The sequence below is a fragment of the Spermophilus citellus genome (assembly GCF_964194105.1).
Source record: "Spermophilus citellus genome assembly, chromosome: 10".
Taxonomy (NCBI): Eukaryota; Metazoa; Chordata; class Mammalia; order Rodentia; family Sciuridae; genus Spermophilus; species Spermophilus citellus.
In genome coordinates this window covers 59576732-59601281 of record NC_138197.1, presented here as the reverse complement: position 1 = coordinate 59601281, position 24550 = coordinate 59576732, and the positions used below count along the sequence as shown (strand labels likewise).

Here is a 24550-nt window from a genome sequence, read left to right as displayed (position 1 = left end):
AATGGGAACATGTTTTATTTTCTTCCCATCGTGTCCAGTTACTTCTGGTAGATAATATATTTTTTTGCTATTTACTTTCAAATATTTTAGCAAAGGCAGTGTCATAAATGTGTGTTTTAGGCTGTAAAGTTAAATCTGAATCATTTTAATCAGCATAATTTAGATGTGGTGAGATAGTATTTGAAGTTTAATCATAAGTTCATATGCTCTGGACTACTTACTACACCATCAATGGTTAATGAGCACCAACCTGTGTTGTAATTATTATGGATGTCAGAAATGTTTTTTTTTTCCTTTTTTCTGGTAATCAGATGTATGGATTAGTTGCTTCATACAACATATGGTTATAATACAAAAGACAGGCAATAATAAGTATTGGAGAGAATTTGGAGAAATTAAAACCCTCATCCATTGATGGTAAGAATATAAAATAATGCAACCACTTGGGAGAATGGTATGGCAGGTCCTCCAAATGTGATAAGTGTAATTACTAAAAGGCTCAACCTTCCACTGCTGGGTATATACCCAACAGAAATGAACATATGTCTGCACAAAAACTTGTATACAAATGTTCACACCAGCATTATCTGTAATAGCAAAAAATATGGAAACAACCCACGTGCCTAACAACTGATGAAAAATATGTGGTTTAACTAGGCAATGGAATATTATGTGCCCATAAAAGGTAATGAAGTACTGATTCATGCTATAACCTGGAAAAGTCATAACTTTTATGACTAGTGAAAGAAGGCAGTCATAAAAAATCATATATTGAATGATTCCATTTGTATGAAATGTTTACAAATAGGAAATAAAGGAAGACAAATGAATGATTACCAGAAACGGGAAAATGGAATAGGCTATGATTATTAACAGGCACAGGATTTTTTGGTGGGAGGCAGAGAGGAAAGAGGTGAAAATGTTTGAAAACTAAATAGAGGTGATAGTTGCACAGTTCTGTGAACATGCCAAAAACTAAATTGTACATTTTGAAAGGACAAATTTCATAGTACAAGAATCATATCTGAATAATGCTGTTATGAAAAAAGATTGCTTAACAACAGATATATGGAGATGTGTCAGTCTGCTGCTGGCCTAATTACAGTAACCTTTCTTGTATATAACTAAAAGAAGTATACTCTAAAATAACCCTGATTAGTGTAGTAAATGCATAAACCAGTAAGTCATATATTGTCATTATCAAATATTATATAATATACATAATTCTATGTGTTCTACACTTATACAACTGGCAGCACGGTAGGTTTGTTTACACCAGCATCACCACAAATATGAGTTAAGTGTTGGTCTGTGATATTGGAATGGCGGTGATGTCATTAGGTGATATGAGTTTTTCAGCTACATTATAGCCTCATGGGGTCACGGTTGCATTTGTGGCCCGTCCTTGATTGTGACTATATTGCCAGAGAGAACAGGTCACACATGCCTAGTGAGCCCTTGCTTATGCCTTTAGAATGTTCCCCTGGGCTTAAAGACTCCTGAAGTCCTGGGTACAGAATGTTTAGGGAATTATCTACACTGATAATTCCAGAAGCTCAGATGAATTATGACAACAGACCATAGTCACATCTGCTTTAAAGTGCTGTTTGGAGTGCCTGCAAAGACTGAGCTGAAAGTTGATTAAACTCAGAGAGCATATTGTGTGACTGTTGTGGGTCCTGCTTGCTAATGAATGTTTGTCTCTTTGGTACATTTGGTCTGAGATTTGCTTTGGGAGTGCAGTTATAGTGAAAGAGAGCTGCCTAACCCTCACATACTTCAACAAGGGAAGGCAGCAGATCTTTATTGAAAAGCCTGAATTGGATAAAAGAATTATTAACAGTTGGTAACCCAGAGTTGACCTTCACCTTTCCCCCCTGCTTCCAATCACTTTACTGAATTATCTATTAATTTTAGAAGCTTTTATTAGTTAATTCTCTTGTTTTTCTCTATGCAAAATTAAATCTTCTATAAGTAAAACTAATTTTTCTCTTTCTACTACTCTTGTCATTTTATAGCTTACTCTCTAGAACATCCAAAATGATGCCAAATGTTAACGTCATTTGCCTGTCATTTAATTTTCTTGTCAATGATAGCAACCAATAGTTAATATAATCAATACAAACATTAAATATCAAAAAATAAGACCAAAGTTTTATTTTTAATTATAAAAAAATGTATCTTAAGCACTTCTGTGGCTTTGACCACTTTATTTAACATCTCTGAATTTTGTAATCTCATCTGGAAAATGGATTTTGCCAATAATCACTACTTGCTGGGACTATGGTGAGGATTAGATGAAATGGTTTATTTAAAGTGCTGAGCTCAGAGCCTGGAACTGGGTCAGTGAATAAATAGTAGGTGTGGAATTTGTGATATAGGTTCATTTTGAGTGAAGTGGGGCACATTGGAGGGAACGATCAGTTCTCCATGCCTAGGTGATAGCTGTGGGAGAGTTTGAAAGATGTTGGTGTGGAAATTTCTGGGGGAGAGAGTGCTGTGGATAGGTAGTTTAGGGGATGCAGAAATTCTGAAATGTCTGAAGAAGAGTCTATGAAATACATGTGTAGAGGTGCCCCCAGAGACACAGTCAGGTCTATATTTGTCAGAATGTGGCTAGTGCTATGTAAAGAGTTTGGGCCAGGCATGATGGCATACATCACAAGTCCCAGCTACTCAGGAGGCTGAGCAGGAAGATTACAGGTTCAAGGCCAGCCTTGGCAACTTAATAAGACACTGTCTCAAATAAAAATAAAAAAGGGTTGAGGATAGGTTGGTGGTAGAATCCTCTGGGTTCAGTCTGTAGTACTTAATTAAAAATGGAATTCAGAATTTCTGTTAGCAAATGAATTTTGTTTTTTGCAAGGGAGCCATCTATTTAGGTATTTTCTGTGGAGAAGTATCTCTAGGAGGCATCTTAGTGAAAGAGTTGGAAGATGGGAGACAACCCATTAAGAAATCTTAGGCTGGCTTCCGAGATCAGACGAGATCGGGCGTGTTCAGGGTGGTATGGATGGCATTAGAGCAGATTATGCTAAGTGAAGCTAGCCAATCCCTAAAAAACAAATGCCAAATGTCTTCTTTGATATAAGGAGAGTAACTAAGAACAGAGTAGGGAAGAAGAGCATGAGAAGATGACTAACATTAAACAGGGATGAGAGGTGGGAGGGACAGGGAGAGAGAAGGGAAATTGCTTGGAAATGGAAGGAGACCCTTAGGGTTATACAAAATTACATACAAGAGGAAGTGAGGGGAAAGGGAAAAATAATACAAGGGGGAGAAATGAATTACAGTAGAGGGGGTAGAGAGAGAAGAGGGGAGGGGAGGGGAGGGGAGGGGGGATAGTAGAAGATAGGAAAGGCAGCAGAATACAACAGACATGAGTATGTCAATATGTAAATCAGTGGAAGTGTAACTGATGTGACTCTGCAATCTGTATACGGGGTAAAAATGGGAGTTCATAACCCACTTGAATCAAAGTGTGAAATATGATATATCAAGAACTATGTAATGTTTTGAACAACCAATAAAAAAAATAAATGCATTTGACAAAAAAAAATCTTAGGCTGGGAAAATAGCTGGTTATGAAAGCACACATCATGGTGGTAGAAGCTTTAGGTTTAAAGGAGAGGAGAAAAGGAAGGTGACCCTGGAGTCTTGCTTGGAAAAGTGTATGGACAGTGTTGTGCTATTAGTTTCTTGTGGCTGTTGTAACAAAACATCACAAAGTTGTTAGTTTAAAGGAAACAAAAAAAAATTTTTTTTCACAGCTCTGGAGACCAGAATTCCTAAATCAGTCAGTGGGTTGAACTCAGTGTGTTAGCAGGATCACTCTCCAGTGGAGGGCTGCTGGCATACCTTGATCTGTGACCATAACACTCTTACAAGGCTGCAGGTCTCCCTGCTCTGTTCCCATTTCCATTCTGACTCCTCTGTGGGTGTCAAATCTCCCTGCACTTTCTTCTTATAGGAATGCATGTGATTGCATTTATGACCCACCCAGAGAACCCAGGATAATTTCCTTATCTCTAGATTTATAGTAGAGTCACATCTACAGAGGCTTTTTTCCTTTTCCCAAATAAGGTCACATACATAGGTTCTTGCAATTGGAACTTGTCATGTTCACATGGCTCTTATTTCACCTTCTACAGTTGCCATTCACCAGGATAGGAAATATAGGAGCTGAGAGATTGGGGAGAGATAGTGAACTAAATTTCGTACCTGAGTTTTAGGTTTTTAAGAAGGCCCATACTGCACTCTGTCTTTTTTTCTATCCATTTTTTAAAATACAAATGTTGTATTTCTTTTCCCCAGCTGAAATCAGGGATTGCATGCTATACCTTTTTCTGGAAACTACATCACCCTCAAGTAACTCCACATTTCTTCAGGTCATTAGGTTCTGTTTATTTCAGGTTAACCAGAGCAAATTGTCAGATTGTGACAGAGCTGGGCTACTTTGAAGTAATTTCCAAGAGTATCAATCACAATCGAATGCCTCATAAGAAAAACTAAAAACGTTTACTGCTAATTGTCTTCCCCTCAAATTTCTTTTAGTATCTAAACTAAACTTTGCTGATGCAGAAGTTGAAACTGTATTTTTATCACTGGCCTTTTCAGCTCAGCAACACTAATAGATAAATGTTTGGAATAACTAATTTCAGCAAAAACTGAAAAATAAAGTTTCTATTATTCCCAGTGTGTGTGGAGTAGTATCTGTCATTTATGATAAAGTTCTACCTGTATGCTCAGGCTTTCAGAGGAAACTGTTGAGACAAATTTTTTGGTCTATTTGTGCAACTTCAAATCTAAAAGTCTATTCCTACTTTCTTGAAAGCTGAATAATCTTGTTAAGTACTTTCCAATGACCCTATCTTTCAAAATTACTTGGTATCTTATTAGATTCTAGCTGGGTTTGGCTTTTGAGCAAGTTTCAGTTTCAAAATACTTCATTTTTTTTTCCATTTCTAAACCTACTTTTGCCTCTGAACAGTCTGTCTCCTTTTGCCATAACAGTTACAGTTTGGAAAAAAATATATTTTTTTCTTAAATATGTATGCTGAATGTCCAGAGATAATGTTTGTTCAGTGAGTAAAATAATGAATAAATGAATCAGACGATGTAAATGTTACTTTCAAATCATTCCTAAAGACTAAGTAAATTTTCTTTCAATTACTCAATAGATATTTTGATTTCCTTGTCCATAAATAAATAACAACTTCCTAATTCTAGACCATGAGGTAGTATAATACCCCAAATAAGAACAACAGGGATGGCCTAGTGACATGGGCTCCTTTATAATTCCAATGACACTGCCGCGGTCATGTGTTTTCAATTAATGGATTACTTATTAGGGCAAAGGCCCCAAATAGCACCTTCCTCTTCTACTCCACTTCCCATAATAAAACACCTCACCATAACTGATGTGAAAAAAGTTGATGCTTCTGATTAGATAAGAAGATTCTTCATTTATGCAGCAGGTGTTTGGCTTCTGCTTATGTTTGAGCTTTTGCTAGTTTCTGAGCGAGCCTTAGCAATATTTGGGAAAGACTTTGCAAGCTGCCAGTGGTCCAGACAGTACACTGAAAAATAGCAAATGAAGGCTCTTAATAATTTTCAAATTTTAATTAAGCCCAGATTTGTTCTGCTTATTGGTACAGGACAATTTGCAGGAGAGACTGTATGATACAGAGATGTTGGTCTCTGTCAACGTGTGGAAAATTTATGCTGGAAAATATTCATCAAGTGATAAGGCATTGTTGACTCTAAATATTTATTAGCTCTATTTATATCTACATAGGAAATTAAATAGATTTGTTTTTATCCTTTGTCTGTATTTATAAGCTATATTTCTACTCCTATTAAAAAATTTAGTGGAACAGTTCCACCCAGTTATAGCAGTGAAGTCCTCTGTGTGTTGTTGGAGCTTGGCTGGCCACAAGTGACATTGTTTTTTGGAACTTACTCCATCCCTTCAATATGAGGACTTACTCTGTAAAATACCTATAATATATGGTTTTCTGAACTAGTAATTTAAGAGTTCACAGATACTCCACTTGTTAATACTCTGAAACTATTAACTTTGGAGTTCATATAAATGCCAAGTAGATTTTCTTTTCCAAGTCACATCTGTGGTAGGATAATGTTTCTTTTTTAAAAAAGAATGCTTGTTAGTTGGTTTCAGAAATGAGGAAGTAGGAGGCCTGTAACTACTGGGTGAACCCACAGGTCACTTTTAGTACCTCTATTCCTTAAATAGGTCATTTTGTAATGTTCATTTTATGTATGAGGAATTTGAGGGTTTGATTTTCTATTATTAAAACTTCATCATATATAAATAAAAAAGAATATTTGAGACTTTTAAAACTTAATACTTATTTCAGCTTATGTATTTGTTTAGATTATTTTAATAATGTATAAATATCTATGTTTTTTTTCATAGTATGGTTTAAAAAATGATTGGAATAAGAACTATCCACGCTACCTGATTTTGTTGTTGTTGTTGTAGCTGAATCAGTTTGGCTGTTTTTAGGTTCCTATACCTTCTCCCCATTACACACTGTTATTTGATGTACCACCTAATTTTGCTACTTAATTGTTTCTGTGAATTTCTTATCCCACTAAAATTCAGGCTCTTTGAAATCAGGGAATGTGTCTGTAATATTTATATATATGTTTGCTAGTGCTTTGTTCGGTCTTGGACATTCAATATTTGTTTGAAAAATACTTTCAGAATTGTGCAGAAGTTTAAAGAGAATTGTTATTTTTCAGTTCGAAAAAGGAAACCTGAGGTGCCATTTCAAGAGGCTTCCTGGCTGTTAAGTGTGGGACACAGAATGCCAATGGACAGTAAACTCCTGACATTCATGTTCTCCACTCAGCTCATTTTCTGGGCTTAAAAAAAAATGTATAGGAAGATTTCTTAAAATAGGAAAGTGGCTTGTTGAGCATTTAATTGGAGGAGGTAGGCTTACCACATGAGCTGACTGACTGTTGTCATCAGGGAAGATAGCTGGGTGCTCTACTGTTTGGGACTAATAGCCACAAGGACTGGACAGTAAAGAGGGCAGACAGGGAATCCTTTCCCCTGGATGCTCTCAGAAAGATCTTACTAAATTCTCACTTATCTACTGTCTTCTTGTAGATGTATGAAATATGCCTTTTCCATTAGCCCAGTGTTTCCTGATACTGGTTAGAGTTAATTGTCCAGGTCTCAGCTTTAGTTGTGTTGTTTTAATCATCTTCTTTTAAGTCCAGAGACCAGGAATTTTAATTGGAATTTGAGGGTGAGTGGTTATTAGAACAAGTTGGGCAATTCACTTACAATTTTGATCATGCATTTCTTCAGGTATTATTTCTACCTCACTATTATTTCTACCTTCATTATTATTTCACTCTGTTTTTTCTAGAACTTTTTATTTTTTTCAAGAATTTGTTCTCATTCTGGTTTTCTCTCTCTTTCTCTCCTGGTTTTGGCCAAACAATTATAAAGTTAAATTTCATGGAGTTTTACTTCTTGTCACATCATTTTTTTTTTTTGTTTTTGCCTTGTCATTATGTGTGATGGATCATAACTGTGGGAAGAAACAATGTAATGAGGAAAGTCTTTTCATTAAGGATATTAATATCTGTTGTTGCTAAAAATCCTTTATTTTATATTTATGATTAACAATGTAATCTATCTTTGCATAACCAAGGCACTGAAATTGCATTATTTTCCTTAAAGTATGGATATATCATAGTTACAGGGTCTGAACCACACTGAAGTATTTTGCTCTATTGATTTTTGTGTACTTTGAAAGAAAGTGCTTAACTAACATTTTCTTAGGATACTTAATGAACAAAAGCTGGAGCTACAGGAAGGGTTAGAGAATTTCCACTCAAGTGGAGAACTAGCTTTGTAAATATAATATCACAGTAATTTTTCAAATGGAAATGTTTTAATTTACTGTTTGCCAACCATTACTGGAGTCATGGTGTCTGCTTAGGGGACAGAAAGGATTATTTTAATTTGATTTCTGACTAGTGGTCTTTTTTTATCTCTTGTAATTCCAAATATAAATATATCTGATGTTTTCTTTCCAGGAATATTTCAAAACATATTTCATTTTATGATCTGTGCTTCATTGTTCTGTTGAATATGTTTTTATTTTCTTAGTGTCCAGTGATTCCATGGAAGCAATCATGTTTGAGGACCTGAATGAATTAAAAATGGATGTCAGGTTGATATGAAAAAAGCAGGCCTGTTCAAATACCAAGGGCACAACAAATATATGCACAGGAGCAGTGGTCCTGCGGAGGAATAAGACAGCTTGCACATGAGATTTTCATTAAAGTATTAGAGACAGAAATATAATTTAGCTATTATTACCAATAAATGGAGGATGAATATGAAGTACAAATTTGAACTTTTGGAACCCTCAAGCCATCACCATTAATAACCCCTTTTCAGAAAAAGGATGTATCTTCAAATTGTCCCTTTAAAAAAAAAGTCAGTTTTAGTTAGGATTTTTTTCTAATTCAACTTAATAATTGCTTCCCTTGTTGATCATAACATATCAATCTTAAGTTTTTATTAATTGCCCTGTGTTACTCTTATGAGCATAAGGTATAGGGCTGTGTTACTGCCACTGAGGATAACAGGATACCTCAATATATACTTTTCTGATTTCGATTCTTTCATAAATGTATAATATATACCAAAAAATAAGGTACTGATAATGATGGTCTGGTCTACTTGTTTAATCTTTTCCTTTATTGAAAAGAATCTTTACCCAAGATCTGTATGTTCATATTAAATTTCCAAACTGTAATAGCAACATAAAACTCATCAGGGTAGATGTGACAAATGGCAAGAGACAGTGCTTCTCTACTTTGTTCTAACTGATCATGGGCTCTGAGTTCCAAACAGTTTTGCAGGATTCATAACTCATGTTTCAATTCAGGAAGCATTTCTGAGCATGTAAACTTTCAATGAAAATTTAGAAATAAACCTGAAACAGTTACTTCTCTCAAAGAGATTTTAATGTTAGTATGTGAAGAGTTCATGTTAGTTAACTGCAAGGCAAGGCTGAGGTAATAAACCCACGCCCTGCCCAGCTTCCTGTGCAGTGATATTCAGACCTCTAGCACATTTTTAATTAGTTACATATACCTAAGTATATACACATATTTTATGTACTTATAAACATTTCATACATTTATATAAATATAAATGGAAATGTTTTGGCCTTATACCCATCTAACATTTTCTGTTTTATTCAACAGAAATCTTCTTGACAGAGACACATTTTCTAAATCTGATCCAAGTAAGTATTTATTAACTTGCTTCTATTTATTTTGCTTACTTTATTTTGCAACAATTATATGAAACTCATAGTTCCAGAGGGAGATGGTCCCAAGCTTGTTTATCTATCTGGGCAGAATTGTGGCTAAAGATGAAGTGGCTTAGCACTTTGAGAATAAGGAAATGCAGATAACTCCAGCATAGGACAGTTTCCTTTGAAATTAAAACTTCATGATATGGGCACATGGTAGAAATACCATTTGAAAGGTAGCCATAGTAGGCTGTAAGTTTTAAAGAGTTTAAGTCACAGAATAATATTTCTTTTAAAAAAATCATTGAAGTGGTATAAAAGGCATACCAACCAGTGAAATGCTGGCACGAGCTGAATTTGATTACTAAGTAAAGAGATTGAAATTTACGAATAACTTGCAAAATGAAAATGGTAGTTTGAATTAGAAAACAGCAGAAGTGAGTAAATCAATTAGTGTTTCCAAATCTCGTAATATTTAGAAATTCATGTGCAGGAGTTCTGCATCTCTGCAATGTATGAACAATGTGGTGAATTACAGGAAAGAGGTCTTTGTCAGGTGCTGGAATATTCTTGAAGAGGTCATTGGGGAAAAGGCATTAGAATTTTGGGGATTAAAAAGTCTTGGGGTTTATTTTATGAGTAGATGAGATTCTTTTTATCCCTTAATCTTTATCCAAAGCCCTTAAACTCCCTTTCTTGGACTCTCTTTATTGATTGATACAATTTCTTACCTGTTTAAAAATATTGAGGGTAGATGTTGTAATTATTAAATGGAGACTATGATTTGTGCCAGTTTGTCCCTCTTAGGATGACTTTGAGCACTTTAATTATCTTAGAAGAAATTTGACTTATACTTCAAATTATTATAGTTTGAAAATTTACCTCCATCTGTATGTAATAGAAATAAAGATATTTTATTAGCAAATAATTATAGTGTTCTTTACATGTCAAGTTTGTATGCATATCAAATTTCAAAGGTCTGATATAGTTTGTTCTCTGATTCATTCAAATAATTTTTAATCATTTGATGATTGACTAGTAATTTTCTTGCCAGGGTAAGGTTAGGAGTTAGGCATTTAATTGTGTTGTAGCTTTTGGACCATTGAAAAGGAAATTCTATGCATTCCCATCCGGTGTTTATAAGAGAAATTTATATATGTATTTTTTTTATCTTTTGTAGTTTGTGTCTTATATGTACAAGGAGTTGGAAATAAAGAATGGAGAGAGGTAAGACAGAGTATTTTTAAAAAAATCACTGTTCTTGAAGATATAGTATAAGCTATATTTTAACAATTTAATCATAATAGAACGTCCCTGTTTTTAAGTCTTTTCAGTCCAAAGATTTTGTCTTTCATTTTATGACAGCTATCTTTGCATCATAGTTTTTAATATTACTGAATGCTTATGACAGTTTAGCTTATTTATGAGCTTGTGAAATATTCTAAACCTGAGACTTTGGCTTGCGTTAAGCCTAGTGTTTTATTATAGTTTACTTCACATGATTCCTCCTGCAAGTATGTTAACTTAGTCTCCCATTCAAAGGTCAACTGATGTTTTATAAAATTCCACATAAAAGTGTTTTGTGTAGTGCTTGATATCAAATATCACATGACTATTACCGGTTATTTGTTTAAAAATAGACACTTAGTATCCTAATACAACTAATGCTGTTTAATGAAGCGAAAGCAGAGGCTGAACTATCATTTTCATTCATTTATTTTCTAGTGCATCTCCAAGTTTGAATAGAAAGGTGATCCCTGGAGGGTGGGTGCATGTTAAAACATGAGGCATTCCATGTATCTGTCATTTCTGGCTATTTCAGGAAGAGAGTGCATTGTTTTAATGGTGTTTGTTTCTGGGTAGATTTTCCTACAGAGATTTGTGCTATTTGTTCTCACAGATTGCTTTGTATCAACCATGTTATCAGTGCATCTCAATTGTGAGGTAGAGGGTAAGAGTAGATCTTTGTAATTTATTGTCATAACTGGGGTAGAAGACACAATTCAAAACTTGTTGCTACTGGTAATAAGTTGGTAGCCATTGGGATACTGAGCACAAGATTCTTATGTTAGTCAGCTTTCACCACTATCATAAATACCTGAGATGATCAACTTATAGAAAGAAGGTGATTAGTTTGTCTCACAGTTTTAGAAGTTCCAGTCTGTGGTTGGTTGGCTCTTTGGCTTTGGATGAAGCATTACATCATGTGGGGGATACATGATAGAGCAAAATGCTCACCTCATTGCCAGGAAGCTAAAGAGAGAGAGGAAGAAGCTAGCCTTTCACAATCCCCTTCAACCACCATTGACCTAAACACCTCCCACTAGGCCCTGCTTCTCAAAAGTTGCACCATTTTCCAATTGGGCCATCCCGAGGACCAAGCCTTTAACACATAGGCCTTTGGGGGAACTTTAAGATCCCTGTCCCTGGTCTGCTAAACTTCACGTCCATCTTATAATGAAGAATGCATTTAGTCCATCCCTAAGAATTAAAAAAAAAATAAAAAATCTGTATGGCCTTGCAGATTTCTGTTTCACCATTTCTCAAAAGTTTAAGTCCAATCTCCTATGAGATATAAGGCACACTCCACTTTGGGCTCTATAAGGAATTAATTATAAAAAAAGTTACATATTTCCAAGATACAGTGGTTGGAATGGCATAGGGTAAACATTCCCATCTCTAAAGGGAGGAATAGAAGAGTAGAAAGAAATTGTACTTAAGCAAGACTGAATGAAACCTAACAGAGCAAAAACATTAAATCTGAAATCTCCACATCTCACAGCTTGTGGCAGGATGTAGGCTCCCAAGGACTTGGTCAGTCCCCTGCCCTATGGCTTTGCTGTCCATGTGGGCTACAACCAACCTTTCCTCTTAAAAAATTCCGTCTTGGGCTGGCTCTGCTTGCTGCCTGCTCCTTTCCCTGATGAATGTTGCATGTTGCTGGCATCAGTAACTTCCTGGGGTCTCTGTTACAGCTTGATCTTTGTCTTACAGTTCTATGCATTGCCCTGTCATGGCAGCTTATAGGACTTTGAACCTGCAGAACACTGTCTTGCCTCAGGCTTTCATTTCAGGTCTTGGTGAAGCTTCTCTGACTTCATTATGTTTGCATTCTGCATACCTGGAAAACTAGCTTTGTGTAGGTGACATCAGGGTTTTGCACCAGCTTGAGCTGTACCTGGGCCTATTTGTACTATGATTGCAGTGGCTTTTTAGCAACCCGATGACTAACCATAAGGAAATGATTCCCTAGTGGATCCTAGGTGAAGAGGGTGCCCAGGGACTCTCTTCTTAAAAGAAAGGCTTGAATACAAATTTGCATTTCTGTGCCTTTGGGTCTGTGATTCCTAGGATGGCCTTGCATATTTCTGAGATGTCCCTTAAAGATCTTTCCTATTATCCCAGTACAGAGACTTCTTTTTATCACTTTCCTATTATCCCAGTGCAGAGACTTCTTTTTATCAGTGTTAATCCTGGCACTGTTTTTTTTTTTTTTTTAAATGTGTCTCCTTTTCTGGCCAAACTGCAAATTTTCTAAAATTTTCTGCTCTGCTCCTCTTTGTATCTGATTCTTACTTTAAATTTGGTTATCGGCAGCCCATACTACCAATGCTGCAATTTGAATGCTTTATTGCCTTGAAATTTCCTCTGCCAGATAAACTAGTTCATCATAAACTTAGCCTCCCACATGGACATGGACAAAAAGCATCCAAATTCTTTGTCATGTCGTAACAACAATAGTCTTTGGTCAAATTCCAGTGCAGTCCTTTTTTCCATCTAAAACCTCATTAGCATAGCCTTTACTATTGCATCTCTATTAGCATTCTGGTCTGCATCACCCAATGAAGCACCACTTATTACATTTTAGGGCTTTTCTAGCTTGCTTCTTTAAACTTTTCCAAATTTCTCCTGTAAACCAATTCCAAAGGCTTCTCTACATCATCATATGTGTAGTAGTGATAAAGATCATGCCACTTCTTATTACCAATTTTTTATTAGTCAATTTACTGTTACTCTAACGGAGACCTGCAATAATTAATTTATGAAGAGATTCAATTTAGCTCATAGATTTAAAGTTCCAGTCCATGATTAGTTGGCCCTGTTGTTTTGATTGAGGAATTACATCATGACAGGAGTAGGTGGCATGTCTCCATTGAATTCAAGACCCTCAGGGGCATGTCTCCATTGAATTCAGGACCTTCCACCAGGCTACACCTCAGTGGCCCTAGCACCTCCCAGTAGCACCACCCTGGGGATCAAGCCTTTAATTTATGGGCCTTTGGGAGATATTTACTATCCAAGAGCATCATATCTAATTGCTTTTGCACATTGCTGTATTGTTGTTTGGTACTTACCTTGAACTCTAAATATCCAAAAGTAAGCTCCTCTTCCCTACCCTATGTCTGTTCGTGTTTGTTGCAGATATGGTCAATAACATCATCAACCAAAATATAAAACCAGTTTTTATAGTTGTCCTCGCTTCCTCCCCACTTGTGATTGAGTCAGTTACCCAGCACTGTGAATTCTCCTTCATGAATAAAAACAAAACAATAACTCTCATACAAGCCTTGCCCTTTATTCAGATTTAGGTTGCCTTTTGTCTTCCTTGTTGCATCATTTTCCTGTCTGTCTCTTGTTCATCTTTCTTTTCATTCCTTTGATTTTTCCTCCTGAAGGTCACGCTGTCTCTTATCATTCACTCTTGAGTTCTCTTTCTCAAAGGCCTGGGACAGTCCAATAGGGAATTTCTGACTGGCAGAGGTACCAGGCTGCATGGAAGCTTAGAATATACTAGGAGTGTTCAGAACATGGTATTACTTCAGAAACCAAGAAAGGAACCGGGCATCTGGGTCAATGCAACTCCCTAATGATGGGGCAACTTGAAACTTCATTAGATAAGGAGATTTGTCAGAAAGAACTATAGAAAATATTTCAGAACTGAATCAAGGATCTCATTCTTATTGAGTGGTAAAGGACAGGCTGAACTCCTTGCTTGAAAATTTCCTATTTCTTAAGCAGTGAAATATAAGTTTCTTGCATAACTTACAAGTTCTTTCATAATAGTAATGGCTAACTACTGTTTCAAGCCCTTAACATATATTGATTAATTTAGTTTTTACCACAACTTTAAGAGTTGGAAACTATGATAATCCTTATTTTATGAATGAGGAAACAGAAACACAGAAAAGTGAAGTAATTTGACCATATTTACTTGTTTGTAAATGATAGAGTGAAGATTCTAACCCAGACTGACTGGCTCCAGAACCATTAGGCCAGCCTACTATGCAACATTGCTAATCTGATCTCAACCATTACAGTCTGGTTTTAGAAATGGAAGGACATTTTGTATCAGATTTTGGACTTTTACAATGACTTTCTTGAGTTCAATCTGAAAGAAATTCAAGTAGGAAGAAGTTTATTTTTTAAAAGTGGCATATTATTAAACTTAAACAAAGAAAACAGGATATTTTGTTGCAGTAGAAAGTTGGTAAGAGGAAATCATACTCAAACTGGATACTGAAAATAAAGTAAACATGGAGAAGATGATGAGCAATAGGACCCGAATTGTATAAAATGGGTAGGAGATGGAGATGGAGAGTCACCAGTTTGTTTTGTGTTGCTATAACAGAATAGCACAGGCTGGGTAATTTATAAGAAAAAACTATTTCTTTTATTCCTAGAGGCTGGGAAATCCAGGATCAATGCTGAGAGGCCCACATCTTGAGAGAGCCTTCATGTTGCATTATCCAGTGGTGGAAGGTAGAAGGGCAAGAGAACAGGAGGGATGAACTCATGAACTTATTCGTATTACAGGAACCTACTCACTCCATAATGAACCCTCCCCTGAGATGATGGCATTAATTGATTTGTGAAAGCATTACCTAATCATCTCCTGAAAGTCCCAGCTTCCAGCACTGCTGCATTGGAGATTAAGTTTCCAACCCAGGAATTTTGTGTTGGGGAGGTGGTGGTGGTGGTGGTGGTGCATATTTATACCATATTAACAATGAAGAGGTGATTTCAATGGAGTTTCAAAAGAGTTAAATGTGTTCCAGAAGGAGAGACAGTATGGAAGGATAGGAAAAAAAAAAAAAACATGCCAGATGCAAGAGATAATCATCATGTAGCATTTAGCAATTAAAGGAACTTACTGGGGAAGACATAGGGAGGAGAAAGTGAAATATACCACATTTGTTGGTAGGCCCCATTAAACATTTTGAGAAAGACAGTTTTCTTTGTTTGAGAGCCATGCACTGCATCTCTCAGTGATTCTGTTTCCCCATCTGTAACATGAGGGAGGATGATAATGATTTTATGTTGTATGTTTGTTCTGACGATGAAATGGGAACCACTGATAACAGTATCTGGTACCTAGGAAGCATTATACCATTAAAGATACATTGGGATTCCAAGAGATTAAATGACTTGCCTTGAAAAAAAATAGCAAGTGGCAGGTAAGTAAATTTCTACAGTATATAATTTTATAAAATTCTTTACACAAGCTCAGCAGTTGATGGGAAAATGACCTATGGGATTTACTTGGCCTCAAACCTAATCTGAAGCTGTGGTGTTACACAGCTGTTAAAAAGCTAATGCAATCTGAGGCTGCATTGATGGATGTGCATTGCTCTACATCAAGGAAGATAATACTGTTATTCGGAATCATATGAAATTGTCATTTTTGTAGGTCAAAAGTGGTTGAGTGTTGGCAGTTACATGTGATTCAGAGTAATACTGTTGTATTTTGCTCTGGTGGGAGAAAATTTGGAATGTTACTTTTTCAGTTCTACCTTTTAGTCCATCAAAATGCCAAGTATGGCCAGATGCCTTGGCATATACCTGTAATCCCAGTGATTGGAAGGCTGAGGCAGGAGGATCACAAGTTGGAGGCCAGCCTGGCCATTGTTGCAAGATCCTGTCTCAAAACTCAGTGGTAGAGTACTTCCCCTAGTTTTCATCCCCAGTACCACCAACAAAGGAAAAAAACAAAAAACAAAAAACCAAGCATGTATTGGAGGAAGATTACCATGTTGAAGTAAGGGATAGAAGCTCTGCCATGTGAATAAAGGAAGGTTTACTCTGAAAAATGTGGAGACTGAGTAGTCACAAAATGATTGTCTTCAAACTCTTAGAATATTTTCATTGGTAAGGGGGGCTAGGCTAACTTGATACTGTTTAGGAGGAAACAAAAAAAAAATAGGAAAGGCAGCAGAACACATCAGACACTAGTATGGCACTATGTAAAACAGTGGATGTGTAACCGATTTGATTCTGCAATCTATATTCGGGTTAAAAATGGGAGTTCATAACCCACTTGAATCAAATGTATGAAATATGATATGTCAAGAGCTATGTAATGTTTTGAACAACCAATAATAAAAATTAAAAAAAAATTTGATCCAAAGGTTGGAGGGACAAAGAGGTGATGTTTAGTCCTCCATGAGGAAGAACATTTTAGCACATAGAGCCTCTCAAAGTAGAATGAGTTTCCTGGAACCATATTTAGGGACTATAATGGAGGTACCATTCATTACAAGCAGTGTTCATACAGGGGCCACATCCAATCATCAGGAAGAAGATGGACTCAGCTTTGATATCCTTGCTAGTGTCTGTTTTATGATGTTATGGAGTTTAAAAAGAGTTCCCTAATCATTTTATCAATTTTCCAAATACCTTTTATATATTAAACATTATTTTATAAGGATGAAAATTAGTTGTGATATTTCAGACTGGGAAACTTTGGGTACTTTATTAAAAAATACCCATTTATCAATTAGACCAGCATTTAGTGGGTGCCAAATGTGTAGCTGGAGTGGCAACTGAAATTTAAATAGAGTGTTTTTATCACAAGGAATATATATATATATATATATATATATATATATATATATATATATATATATAGAGAGAGAGAGAGAGAGAGAGAGTTTTTATCACAAGGAATGAATATATATATATATATATATATATATATATATATATATTCATTCACACAGAGGGAGAGAGAGAGAATTTTCTCAGCAATCTTGGTATATCTATAAAATTAATTTACTGATTTATGTATCAATATTATCCTAATAACATAGTGATTGTGTTTTTATTTGAATTCAGATTGCTATGGAAAAGCACATAGAAACATCAGATTTTGTGTTCCAAGATAAATTTTTTTTATTGATTATTTAAAGCATTACATAGCTCATGATATATCATCTTTCATACATTTGACTCAAATTGTGTTTTGAACTCCCATTTTCACCCCAAATACAGATTGCAGAATCACATCTGTTACATATTCACATTTTTACATAATGCCATATTAGTGACTGTTGTATTCTGCTACCTTTCCTATCCCCTACTATCCCCCCTCCCCTCCCCTCCCCTCCCATCTTCCCTCTCTACCTCCCCTGCTGTTGTTCAATTCTCTCCCTTTTTTTCCCTCCCCCTTGCCCCTCATAACCTCTTATAATTCTATGTATCATTGAAGGTCTCTTACTATTTCCATGTGCTTTCCCTTCTCTCTCCGTTTCTCTCCCCCCATTCGTCTTTGTTTACTGTAGTCTTTTCCTCATGCTCTTCCTTCCTGTTCTGTTCTTAGTTGTTCTCTTTATATCAAAGCAGACATTTGGCATTTGTTTTTTAGGGCTTGGCTAGCTTCGCTTAGCATAATCTGCTCTAATGCCATCCATTTCCCTGCAAATTCTATGATTTTGTCATTTCTTAGTGCTGCATAATACTCCATTGTGTATAGATGCCACATTTTTTTTATCCATTCATCTATTGAGGGGCATCTAGATTGGTTCCACAGTCTAGCTATTGTGAATTGTGCCGCTATAATCATTGATGCAGCCGTATCCCTATAGTACGCTCTTTTAAGGTCTTCAGGGAATAGTCCGAGAAGTGCGATAGCTGGGTCAAATGGTGGATCCATTCCCAGCTTTCCCAGGAATCTCCATACTACTTTCCAAATTGGCCTCACCATTTTGCAGCCCCACCAGCAGTGTACAAGTGTACCCTTTTCCCCACATCCCCGCCAACACTTATTGTTGTTTGACTTCATAATGGCTGCCAATCTTACTGGAGTGAGATGGTATCTTAGGGTGGTTTTGATTTGCATTTCTCTGATTGCTAGAGATGGTGAGCATTTTTTCATGTACTTGTTGATTGATTGTATGTCCTCCTCTGAGAAGTGTCTGTTCAGGTCCTTGGCCCATTTGTTAATTGGGTTATTTGTTATCTTATTGTTTAATTTTTTGAGTTCTTTGTACATTCTGGATATTAGGGCTCTATCAGAGGTGTGTGGGGGGGTAAAAATTTGTTCCCAGGATGTAGGCTCTCTATTTACCTCTTTTATTGTTTCTCTTGCTGAGAAAAAACTTTTTAGTTTAAGTAAGTCCCATTTGTTTATTCTTGTTGTTAACTCTTGGGCTATGGGTGTCCTATTAAGGAATTTGGAGCCCGACCCCACAATATGTAGATCGGAGCCAACTTTTTCTTCTATCAGACGCAGTGTCTCTGATTTGATATCTAGCTCCCTGATCCATTTGGAGTTAATTTTTGTGGATGGCGAGAGAAAGGAATTCAATTTAATTTTGTTGCATATGGATTTCCAATTTTCCCAGCACCATTTGTTGAAGATGCTCTCCTTCCTCCATTGCATGCTTTTAGCCCCTTTATCAAATATAAGATAGTTGTAACTTTGTGGATTAGTCTCTGTGTCTTCTATTCTGTACCATTGGTCCACCTGCCTGTTTTGGTACCAGTACCATGCTGTTTTTGTTACTATTGCTTTGTAGTACAGTTTGAACTCTGGTATCGCTATACCTCCAGATTCACACTTCCTGCTTAGAATTGCTTTTGCTATTCTGGGTCTTTTGTTTTTCCATGTGAATTAATTTTACATAGTAAGGGGTGGAGGAGTGAAAAAAGAGCTAGAAATATGAAACAAAAAGCTCCAAATAATGAAATAGAAATTATTTTAAATTAATCTGTATTTGAAACCTGCAATTTTAAAATTACCCCTGTCACTATTAGAATCACCTCTTTTTCTTTAATAAATTCTATTTATTGTGATTGTGAATTATGAAAAGCTTTTGAAATAATGGATCTTTTAAAACTAAAATGATTTTCAGTGCATAATAATGTCAGAACTAGAAATGATACTTAAATGCCATGAATTATGAAAGTCTGAAAAGCTTTTATGGCAAGTGGATATAGTGAAGTAACATTTTTAAGGGCACACTTCAAGAAGTTCAGAAAATATTACAGTTAACTTATTTGAGTTAGATTTTAGTTATATATAAGTAATCCACTTTGTGAATTACCTTTAAATATTTATAATAACTGAGTTGGTTCTGGATTCCCTGACTTAGTATGTAATGAAAGAAAGCAAGCTGAAGTTGTTTACAAACCACAGTGATTGTAGTTTAGAGCAAACCATTCTACTATAGTTTGATGTTGCATTATTTCTTTGACATGGAGCTATTTTAACACCCATTCATCTACATACTAAGAAACACACACATGTGCACACACACGTGTTGAAGAAGGATGAGGAAATTCTTAACACTTCAGCTGAATTGTTATTTTTCCTTGTAAATCTCCTGCTGGTGGAGTCTTGGTCCCCTCCTTGCTGTCTGAGGTTGAGGGATGGATGGATGCAGTCAGTCACCTGACTGAAGCAGTTCCAGTGGCTCTATCCATGGATGTTGGCTTGGAGGCAGGGGTTTTGGGGTTCTGCCCAATACTTTTTACCATGGGGGCCAGATTCTGGGTTTTAATTCTAAAGCTTGGTCATAAATCTCTCTCCTTCCTCCAAGTGAGGGGTATTTTACTTCATACTGTTTGGAGTGGAGGAGGGATAATACTGGCAACTTTTTCTTCCTGCCTTATTCAATGCATCTGTTCTTTTTATTATGCTAAAACCAAGTACTAAGATCTGTCATCTGGCTTTGTTAGCTCTTGAGATGATGGTTTGTTCTGTGGGGAGAGGAATACTGGAAGAACTTAGCTACCTTTGGGCTCTGTCTCCAAACTTTACACTTTTCAAATCTATTACCAGTTGAATTTGGATAATCATATAAATTAAAATAATCCAACTTAAAATAATTGGAAGATTCAAATAATTTTGTATTAATCTGTGTTGTGTGCTATAACAAAATTGTTAAGGCTGGATACTTTATAATAAAAGATGTTTATTTAGCTCACAATTCTGGTGGCTGGAAAGTCTAATAACATAGTGCTACATCTGGCTGCATTAAAACATGATTTACTAGTATTCAGGGAACATGGCCATGTATAGGACGGCATATACGCAAGTAAGGAAGCAAGTTACCCAGGAGTCATCAGGCTTATTACTTTTTTTTTTTTTTAACATTTTTATCAGACCTGACTCACTCCTGAGATAATATTAATCCCTTCCTGAGGGTGCCACCCCCATGACCTTGTTACCTTATGTTAGACTTCCCCTCTCAAAGGTTCTGCCCCTTCAACATTGCCACATTGGGTACCAAGTTTCTAGTTCAGGGCCTCTGGGGGACAAGCCACAGCACTTCATGATTCATTTAAAAAAATGTTCAATCTCATAAATATAAATATTTAATTGATATATGAGAAAACTAACTCATATTCCCCCAAATTAAGTCTGTAGTTTTTTTTCATTATACAGTAAAATATATCTCTAATCACACAATCAATAGCTGGTGATAACTTGTGAAAATCAATCCCTTTAAATATTATTTTTAAGAATATGATTTGATTTTCAAAAATGTTTTCAGTATAATTTAAACCTTGATAGAGTTTAATCCTTTCTATAAAATGCAAAGATATGATCAAGGTATTTTTTTTAAATATTTTAAAATTGTAGATGGATACAATACTTTTATTTATTTATTTTTATGTGGTGCTGAGGATTGAATCCAGTGTCTCACCCATGCTGGGCAAGTGCTCTACCACTGAACTACAATCCCTGCCCCAGTATATGAGTTTTGATGGTTAATTATTTAGGTGAATTCCTAATAAGATCTTAAAAATTAAATGAAGTTTTTTTTTAATGTGAAACATTGTCTTAACCAAGAATATTAAGACATGTACTTCTCTTCCTGTGTATTCGTTATATTTTTGGTTCCATCTCATTGACCTATAATAATGTAAGATCTAGATAGAGTCTTTGGATTTTTAATGTCATCTTAGAAAAAAATGAATTTCAGATTATTTATTTGTGAAAAAAATCTGTCATGATGAATTACATGACAGAACTACCTCTCTTTCCCCCAAAGAAAGAGGGCTGTCAATTCTTTGATGAGGTGTGTTTAACTTCTATGAGCATATATATGAGTAGATAGATCTTTTTTTTTTCTTTTTCTTTCTTTTTTCTTTTTTTTTTTTTTTGTGTGTGTGTGTGTGTGAGCTTGCCATCCTCTATGCAGGTGGGATATTTATAGTCCTAAATGGAGCATTTTGGTTTGAATTAATCTTAATAGCTTTTATTAATATTGTTTTCCCTACAAAGTTTATTTTCTTCTTTTGTCTAATCTCTGGGAAGTATCCTATATATGTCATTAAGATTTAATTATGTGGGATGGTGTTGTAGCTCAGTGGTAGAGCACTTGCTTATCAAGTGTGAAGCACTGGGTTGGATTCTCAGCACCACATATAAATAAATAAAATAAAGGTTCACTGACAACTAAAAACAATTATAAAAAATGTTTGAAAAAGATTTAAAATTATGTAAAATTAATGATGTGTCCTAGTTCATAGGACCTTGTTATTACATCATTTTCTGTTCAGTTCAGTTGACAATCAAATGTGAGACTGGGGTTTGTGCTATCCCTTTACAATTTATTAAACCCTTCTGAACATTTTTCTTGAAACAGCTCAAGTACTTGGTGCCATAAATAGATGGAATTACTGACTGTTCTTTCCACTACTGTTCCTCTAGAGCAGTTTAACAATTAGTTGATTTAGAAATCAGGAGTATTTCCAATCTATCATTTTCTGCAAGATTTGTTCCTAAATTGGAAAAGTAGGTATTTATCCGATTAGCTCAAGCATAAAACAAAGAAAAACCTTCAAAGACTTGATTGTGAATTGTTCTTTATGAAATTTTTTTGCTTAAAGTTTTGCAAGAAGCAATGTTTTATGTTCTAATAAAACTCACAGTTTGCATGTTTTTTCAAATAACTAAAAGCTTTCATATTTTGTAAATTAAAAAAACAGTTCTCTAATTATTAGTTGATGAAAACTGAATATTATATTATTATGTAAAATTTAATTTGTATATTTTTATTGTGTCAGAAATTATTGTAACCAGGCTTGTACATACTTTTGACTAAATCTAGATTGGTTAATATTCAGAACAAGACTTTTTGGGACACAAGTTATAATTCTTTCAAATGTAGTTATTCCTGTACATTTATCATCAGTAAATATTATTAATAATTGTCTCTCCTCAATATTTTAAACCCATCTGATATGTGCAAAATGTTATATAGCTGCCTATTTTCTAAAGAAGTAGACATTTTTTATTTAGCAATAAAAGATATTAGCTAAGACCTACATTTTATTTCAAGTCAAAAAGATTAATCATTAGGTTGAGAGCTAATATATTCTAGCCTCTGGGAAGGAACCAACATATTTCCCATGAGCTGAACTAGTCATAATGTATTTGTGGATTTCTTATTATTTTCAGTTTTCAATTTTCAGAGTATAATGAATTAAAAGCAGGAACATTGTTTAAAGTTTTTTGATTCTGATATTTAAAATAAAATGTATTCATTGTAGGAAATTGGGAAGACTTATGCCAAATATATATCAAATTAAAAATATATACCAAATTAAAAATAATATAACATTCTGATTTACCTTCTATTTTTATGTATGTGTTTGTGGATATACTTACAGTTTGTCAAAATTGGTATTATACATTGCTCTTGACCGTTTTTCCCCCTCTGCATAGTCTTTCTGATTTATTACTCTTTAGTTGTTCATTTGTTCAATTTTATTCAGGTGTAAATCAAACAGATATGTATGTCCTTTGCCTTCATGGAACTTGTTGCCTAGGGGAGGAAACATAAAACAAATGTAAATGTATATTTCCAAAATGTAACTTTTGTGAAGGAGGAAAAAAGTTGGTATGCAATTAAATGTGGGTAAGTGGGGCCAACTTTAGATTAGATGCAGAAATGCTGACATGCTGGATGCTTATGCTGAGGCTTAAAGAGTGAGAAAAGTTAGCCCTGAGAGAATGTGGTTAGCAGCATCCTAGGAAGAGGAGTTTTCAGGTATAGAGTCTACCAGGTAGGAAAGGGTTTGATGTGTAGATGAGTCTAACAGAAGGCCAGGAGGCCAGAGCAAGGAAACAGAATGTACTGCCCATGTGAGATCACAGAGGAAGTCAGGAACCAGGTTTTATAGACCAACGTGATTTTATTTTGGGTACTCTGGGACACCACTAAAAATTCTAAGGTAGTGAAATAGCAAGATCATGTTTATATTCTTCAAAAACATTACATTGAATGTTGTATGGAGGATTAATTGAAGGAAAACAAGAGTAGAAGCAGGTGAGTTAGGAAGGCTTTTGGAAGTAGCCCTTGAGAAAGATGAAAAGCTTGAACTCAAGTTGATGACATGAGATATGGAGAGGAGTAGACAATTGTGTGGTATGTTTTGGAGTTAGAATTGGTAATTTATGAGGTGGTGTTGAATAGAAGCTGATGCGTTGAAAGGAGAAGATAGGATAGATGACTGTATATGACCTGAGCAATCAAAGTGGATAGGGGTATCACTTATTGATAGGATATAGGCATGGAAGGTACCAGGAGTGTATGTGTGGGGGTTATTTTATATAAGTATGTCTGGATGATAATTTTGGGGGGCCTATAAGATAACCACATATGTAAGTTAAGGCAGTTGTATGTGTGAATCTGTAAAGAGGTGAGTCTAGGCTGATGGCATACATTGGAAATTATCATCAAGTAGCTGGGATTTAAAGCCAAAGGAACTGTCTTAATCTGATTTGTGTTGCCAGAGCAGAATGTGACACTAGGTAATTTATAAAGAAGAGAAATTTATTCTCATGAGAGACTGTCAAGTCCAGGATCAAGGTGCTGGCATCTGGTAAGGGTCTTCTCAGGTGGTGGCAGGTGAGAGGGCAAGCCATAATTGAACACCCTTGCAAAGCTTCTTTTATAAGGGCCTTAATCCCACCCATAGGGGAGGAGCCTGCAGTCACCTCTTAA

At 35.5% G+C, this 24550-nt stretch overlaps 1 protein-coding gene across 1 annotated transcript in view; it reads left to right on the top strand.

The window, feature by feature from the left end:
- Nucleotides 1-24550, top strand: part of CPNE8 (copine 8) — a 205492-nt gene that overhangs the window by 19118 nt on the left and 161824 nt on the right. Inside the window, exons 2-3 of the mRNA XM_081311441.1 lie at nucleotides 9265-9305; nucleotides 10495-10541. Coding sequence (XP_081167567.1) covers nucleotides 9265-9305; nucleotides 10495-10541 — 88 coding nt within the window. The remainder of the gene's footprint in view (nucleotides 1-9264; nucleotides 9306-10494; nucleotides 10542-24550) is intronic.